Genomic DNA, 7368 nt, shown 5'->3' on the forward strand with positions numbered 1-7368 from the left:
TAAGCAAGTCAATAAAAGTGAAAAAACATTCTAGAAAGTTAGGGATCTTTCTAGAAAATTAGAGAGCTTAACTTCTGTCTTGAATAAAAAAAGTCACAGACTTTTCTTTAGGTCTGTTACAACAGTAAAAGAGTACCTGAATGAAACCTCACAGCATGGAACCACAGAGTGATTACTCTAAAAGACCAGGAGTTGGTTGAGAAGGATTAGAGGACAGCCAGGATTTAGGTCAGTTCAAAGCCTCAACAAATAAGAATATCATCGTCTAGTGACAATTCTATTCTAGGGACCATGGATCGGAAATCTCTTTTGAGATTATGTTAATATGACTAAGAACTCAAATTCTTTATCTTGGTTCACTCCAAAAATAACACTGTTAACCTGCAAGATTTAGAGAGTAGGGATCATAAATGCTCCATGTCTACCAGAAATAGTAGCTTCCCATGGATAACTAGACAAGATGCACCAGTACACCTCAGTCTTAATGTTTAGTATCTAGACACATGAGACAACCACTGTAATGTTTAAATTGTTTTAGCATATTTTACTCTGAGTTAATCTTCCTAATATAATTTGACACCTACTTCAATGTCTTTCTCTTTTTCATTATACTTTTCCTTTTGCACATTTATTTGAGAAAATGGGTAATTCAGAAAAGTAGGAAAAAAGTATCTAAGATATCCATTAATGTTTTGATATTTCTTTTCAGTCTTTCAATTCTGTCTAGGTTATCTTGGTTTAGATTTCGATCTTTCAAATAATCTTATAATTGTCTTGTTATCACTTAGTCATTCTAAAATACTTTAAATGTAATTTTGGGGTTAGTGGAAATTTATCACAAATGTCATATTAAAAGGTGAATAATGACCCAATATGAGTGTGCTATGATTATTTAACAATTCTCCTCACATTAGACAAGAATGAAAACCTGTTTTAAAAGATCACTTCCAATATATAGATACCATGGAAAGTGATTGTATTATAAATTACCAAGAATCTTTTAAAATCTTCATTTCCTTGTTCCCAGATTCTATAAATTCATTTTAGATAGAGAAGTAAAGTTAAATGGGGAAAGCATTTCAGGCACAATGCAATTCAATAGAGTATTTGTTAACTGTTTCTTAAAAGGTACTCTAGCATTGCAAGAGTAATGAAAATCGTCTCTTTTATATTATCTGTTATCCTTCCTCTCCACCTCCATTTGAAAACCTTAAAGCAGATTGGTGCTCTCTCTTTAAAAAATCTGCAAGTAAAAATTTTTTTTGCAGAAATTATCAAAGGGCTGTTAGGATACCTCATGTACACTACATTTATTTACTATAAGTAATTTCGAAATACGAATCAGGTTTATAAGATGTTCCTCAAAAGAGAAGGTTTTTGACCTGACTCACATCTGTCCTCCCGAAACTGCAGTACATTCAGATCTCAGATGACTGAAGTTCTGCTATCAGAATTTTATTCTCAAAGTCATTTGATATGTGTACCTATAGTCAATCAAGTGCCAATCTTAATACCAAGTAAAGGTATATCCTGGCCTACCCAACACTTGCTACCCTTTTTGAAATGTATGCCTACAAAGTAGGGTGCAGCCTGAATTAAGTGAGTGTCCTCCTTTCTATGGACAGAGGAGCTGGCTGGGCCATAGTCCTTGAGGCCACGAAAGAGTCAGATAAGACTTGGAGACTAAACAACAACAATCTCCTTTCTATAATCAATAAATATATAAATATTCTATTATTTTGAATGAATTGTCTCACCATTGTGAAATAGAGTTTTCCTAGAAAGCAGTGTAACTCATTGGCAAATGACTATCACAGAAATAGCTAGTCCTATACTGGAAACATAAGTACTTTTTGAAAACCCTAAGTAAAAACCCATCTATTTGATCAACTTTTTTTCTTTGGGAATATTTTTTAATCTAGGTAGAATATCTTGAGAATGAAGAAGTGTTTTCAAAATTATACTCAGTTTTACTTAGTTGTTTTAGGGAAGAATATCATATACTAATACCTGCTCTTTAGATTTTTTCAAATTAAAGTCATTTTCTCTGCGTTCTATAGCACACAACTCTGATCTTGTTCAGTTCAGTTCAGTCTCTCAGTCATGTCCGACTCTTTGGAGCACCATGGATGGTAACACGCCAGGCTTTCCTGTCCTTCACCATCTCCCAGAGCTTGCTCAAACTCATGCCTATTGAATTCATGATGCCATCCAACTATCTCATCCCATTCTGCTCCTGCATTCAATCTTTCCCAGAATCAGGGTCTTTTCAATTGAGTCAGTTCTTTGCATCAGGTGGCCAAACTATTGGAGTTTCAGCTTCAGCATCAGTCCTTCCAATGAATATTCAGAACTGATTTCCTTTAGGATGGACTGGTTTGGTCTCCTTCCTGTCCAAGGGAAGGAGCAAGAATCTTTCCAACACCACAGTTCAAAAGCATCAGTTCTTCAGCACTCAGCTTTCTTTATAGTCCAACTCTCATATCCATACATGACTACTGGAAAAACAATAGCTTTGTCTAGACAGAACTTAGATCTTAAAACCTACTTCAGATCCACTGATTGAGAGTCTTTTACAAAAATTTCCCAAGTGATTCATCTGTATACTAAGATCTGGATGGGTGTTTTCTTCCTCAGCTACACAATAGAATCATCTGGAGAGCATTATTCTAAAAGATGCCTTAGACACTCCCACTCAGACAACTTGTATAATTTTGAGAGCAATAACCAAGTAATTTAAAAAGGGGGATGTAAAGTCAGAAAATGTAGAACTGAATAGTAGTTTGTTTACCTACTGTGTTTTAAAATACTTCTTACCGTTATGAACTTTATCTCCCTCAGAGTATTAAAGTGATGATAAAATAAGTATGATGAAAATTTTCATAAATTGTAAAACCCTAAACCAGTGTTATTGTTAATGACTGGCATGATATAAAATCATAAATCAATATTTTAAAGAAATTAAGCATGTTATTTCCAAAATGATGATATTCAAAGTAAGTCTGAATCAGGTTAACAACTATTTATTAAATAGGTCTTCCCTGACTCAGAATTTGTGCATCATAATGTCAGAAATGGAATATTAAGTTTGTATTTTTAATAAACTATCAACATAATTATTGTCTTTTGTCTATTCCCTGACACATGAGGTAAAAGAAAAATTTGAAAATCTAAACTCACAACTGTAAACCCAGCCAGCTAATACTGACCTGTTGCCCTTTCTCCAATATTCTCTTACTTCGTATTATAATACTGTATAGAGTCCTAAACCCGCATCTCTTCTGGATTACTCCAGGTATGAAAATGTGAAATGGAAAGGACCAATTGGACAGACATTGAGTTCATTCTACAGGGACTTTCTGAGTATCCAAGAGCAGAAAAACTCCTTTTTGCGATGTGTTTGTTGATGTACCTGGTGATTCTCCTGGGGAACAGCACTTTGATCATCCTCACTCTCCTGGATTCCCACCTTCACACCCCTATGTACTTCTTCCTCTGTAATCTTTCCTTCCTTGACATTTGGTACACATCCTCCTTTATCCCCTCAATGCTGATACACTTTCTATCCGAGAAAAAAACTATCTCCTTCACTAGGTGTGTTGTTCAGATGTCTGTCTCTTACACTATGGGGTCGACAGAGTGTGTGCTTCTAGCAGTGATGGCATATGACCGTTCCATAGCCATCTGCAGCCCTCTGAGATACCCCAGCATCATGAGCAAGGCGCTTTGTATTCAGATGGCAGCTCTCTCCTGGGGACTGGGCTTTCTCAACTCATTGACAGAAACAATTCTTGCAGTGCAGTTGCCCTTCTGTGGAAAAAATGTCATCAATCATTTTGTTTGTGAAATATTGGCTTTTGTCAAGCTAGCTTGCACAGATATATCCTTGAATGAGATTACTATCATGTTGGGCAATGTACTATTTTTATTTGTTCCATTACTGTTGATTTGTATCTCCTACATTTTCATCCTTTCCACTGTCCTAAGAATCAATTCAGCTGAAGGAAGAAAAAAGGCTTTTTCCACCTGCTCAGCCCACATAATGGTGGTGACTGTGTTTTATGGGACAATCCTCTTCATGTATATGAAGCCAAAGTCCAAAGACGCTGCTTTTGATAAATTGATTGCCCTGTCCTATGGAGTCGTCACACCGATGCTCAATCCTATCATCTATAGCCTGAGGAATACAGAAGTGCATGGCGCTATGAGAAAATTGACAGCTAGACTGGTTCTGGAGGAAAGAAGGAGAAATTTGCATCTTTGAATTTATGCACAAAATAAGCTCATATATTGGAGGCAAGGTTTTCAGTATAAGCAGAACAAAGGAAATAAAGGCTATACGTAAAATCACAGAATTTAAGAGTTGGGAAGAAATTTCAGGGTAATAATCTAACTTCATTATTTATGAAAATAGCATAAAAATGTAGGGACATGTAGTCCATGAAGTAAGAACAAACTTTCAGAAACAAGAAAAAAATTGAAATTAAACTTTTCCAGAAATATCCAGGTTTAATTTTTCACAATTAAAAATATGTATTTCTCATTCCCCTTTTTGAGAGAACTACTTGAGTTCATGTTTTTTCTCTTTATTACTCATTTTTGTTTTACTCAGGGACTTGATCGGCCCCAACCTCATTTTTCTAGTATATATATATTCCTTCTTCTTTCCCTTGCTGAGTTTCTTCTATCCAGTCTGCTACACTATATTGCATGCACCATGTAGCTATCCAAATATAATCTGTTCTTTCACACTTAGGGACAATAGTATATGTCACTTCATCCCCATTATCATATTTCTCCTATGGTGACAACTCAGGCATCTAATTAAAGAAAATTTAAATGTTTTATCTTCTGAAAAATCCTTCCAAATTTACCCACAGTGATAACACTGTTTACAATTGCCAAGATATGGAAGCACCCTAAGTGTCCATCAGCTGATGAATGGATAAAGAAGATGTAATGTGTCTGTGTATATATATGTGTGTGAATATCGTTGTTGTTTACTTGCTATGTCCAAAACTTTTGGGAACCCATAGACTGTCCCCTGCCGGCTTCTCTAAGAGATTTCTCAGGCAAGAATACTGGAGTGGGTTGCCATTTCCTTCTCCTGGGGATCTTCCTGACCCAGAGATCGAATCTGTGTGTCCTGAATTGGCAGGGGCATCTTTACCATTGAACCATCAGGGAAGCCCCAATAGAATATTACTCAGCCACAAAGAAAGAATGAAATTCTGCCACCTAAAGCAACATAGATATACCTAGAATATATTACACTTAGTGAAATGAGTCAGAGAATGACAAGTACTCTATGCTATTACTTTTATGTGAAATCTAAAAAATAAAACAAATGAATTTATGTTAACAAACAGTAACAGACTCACAGATATCGAGAACAAGCTAGTGGTCATTAGTGAGGAGAGGGAAATGGGGAGGATGAGCCAAGGTATGGAATGAAGAGACACAAACTATTATGTATAAAGAAGCAACAAGATTTCCTTTCCAGAAGAGGAAATATATCCATTATTGTCTATTAATACTTTAAATGGAGTACAATCTATAAAAATAGTAAATCACCATGCTGTATAACTGAAACAAATACAATATTGTAAATCAACTCTATTTCAATAGAAAAGAAGTAAAAATTAAACATAAGGAAATAAGGATGCATCCTTCATCTATTTAACATAAGAATTTTCAGGTGCATGTATTCTGAAAGGTGCGAATAATGAAGGACAATGTTTCTACCATTAATCTCTTTTTATAACCTATAACTTTTTTCAAAATGTATTTTCAGAAAACTTACCACATACATTTTGCTTGCAGTTCTGTATATTAAAATTTATTGGCTGTGAGGACAAGTATTAAAATTAAAATTCCACTTGTGATCATTATCATATTATAAGAAGAAAAGGATGTTAGTGTGGGAACTGTGGAGAGATAGAGGTAAAGTGAATCAAAACAAATGGCAGCTCAATTATATACAGGACATGACACAAGAGATAAGTAAACATATGAGGTATAGTGAGAGCCTGCTTACCACTGAGAGAAGAGTTACACACAGAGAAAGAGGAAAAACTAGAATAAACCATGAGATACAGGCTAAGAAGATCGTGTGAATTCACTGCTTTCAGTATATATATATATAGCAATATGCATACAGAAAAATAGAGATATAAATATGGGAACAGTGTCAGACTTTATTTTTTTGGGCTCCAAAATCACTGCAGATGGTGACTTCAGCCATGAAATTAAAAGACGCTTACTCTTTGGAAGGAAAGTTATGACTAACCTAGATAGCATATTCAAAAGGAGAGACATTACTTTGCCAACAAAGGACCGTCTAGTCAAGGCTATGGTTATTCCTGTGGTCATGTATGGATGTGAGAGCTGGACTGTGAAGAAAGCTGAGCGCCAAAGAATTGATGCTTTTGAACTGTGGTGTTGGAGAAGACTCTTGAGGGTCCCTTGGACGGCAAGGAGATCCAACCAGTCCATTCTGAAGGAGATCAGCCCTGGGATTTCTTTGGAGGGAATGATACTGAAGCTGAAACTCCAGTACTTTGGCCACCTCATGCGAAGATTTGACTCATTGGAAGAGACTCTGATGCTGGGAGGGATTCGGGCCAGGAGGAGAAGGGGATGACAGAGGATGAGATAAGGGGATGACAGAGGATGAGATGGCTGGATGGCATCACCGACTCGATGGACGTGAGTCTGGGTGAACTCCGGGAGTTGGTGATGGACATGGAGGCCTGGCGTGCTGAAATTCATGGGGTTGCAAAGAGTCAGAAAAGACTGAGCAACTGAACTGAACTGAACTGATGCATATATATAGAAATTAATATGGATTACACAAATGTTCAAACTACCACAAAATATTCAAACTACCGCACAATTGCACTCATTTCACATGTTAACAAGATAATATCAAATAGCAAGATAATGCTCAAAATCCTTCAAGCTAGGCTTCAGCAGTACATGAACCAAGACCTTGTAGATGTAAAAGCTTGATTTAGAACATCAGAGGAACCAGAGATCAATTTGCCAACATCTATTGGATCATAGAAAAAGCAAGGGAATTCCAGAAAAAACATCTACTTCTGCTTTATGGACTATGCTAAAGCCTTTGACCTTGTGGATAACACCAAATGGTAGAAAATTCTTAAAAGAGGTGGGAATACCAGACTGCCTGACCTGCCTCTTGAGAACCTGTATGCAGGTCAAGAAGGAACAGTTAGAACTGGACATAGGACAACGAACTGGTTCCAAATTGGGAAAGATGTACATCAGGTTGGATACTTTCACCTTGCTTATTGAATTACTATGCAGAGTACACCATGAGAAATTATGAGCTGCATGATGCACAGG

At 36.3% G+C, this 7368-nt stretch overlaps 1 protein-coding gene across 1 annotated transcript; it reads left to right on the forward strand.

Moving 5' to 3' along the window:
• Nucleotides 1–3310: 3310 nt before the first annotated feature.
• LOC129651753 (olfactory receptor 13D1-like) lies at nt 3311–4264 on the forward strand. Its single transcript, XM_055580332.1, has one exon. It carries the CDS (start codon nt 3311–3313, stop codon nt 4262–4264), a length of 954 nt encoding a protein of 317 aa, XP_055436307.1.
• The last annotated feature ends 3104 nt before the right edge of the window (nt 4265–7368 follow it).

This window comes from Bubalus kerabau, chromosome 4 (assembly GCF_029407905.1).
Source record: "Bubalus kerabau isolate K-KA32 ecotype Philippines breed swamp buffalo chromosome 4, PCC_UOA_SB_1v2, whole genome shotgun sequence".
In the NCBI taxonomy this organism is placed as follows: Eukaryota; Metazoa; Chordata; class Mammalia; order Artiodactyla; family Bovidae; genus Bubalus; species Bubalus kerabau.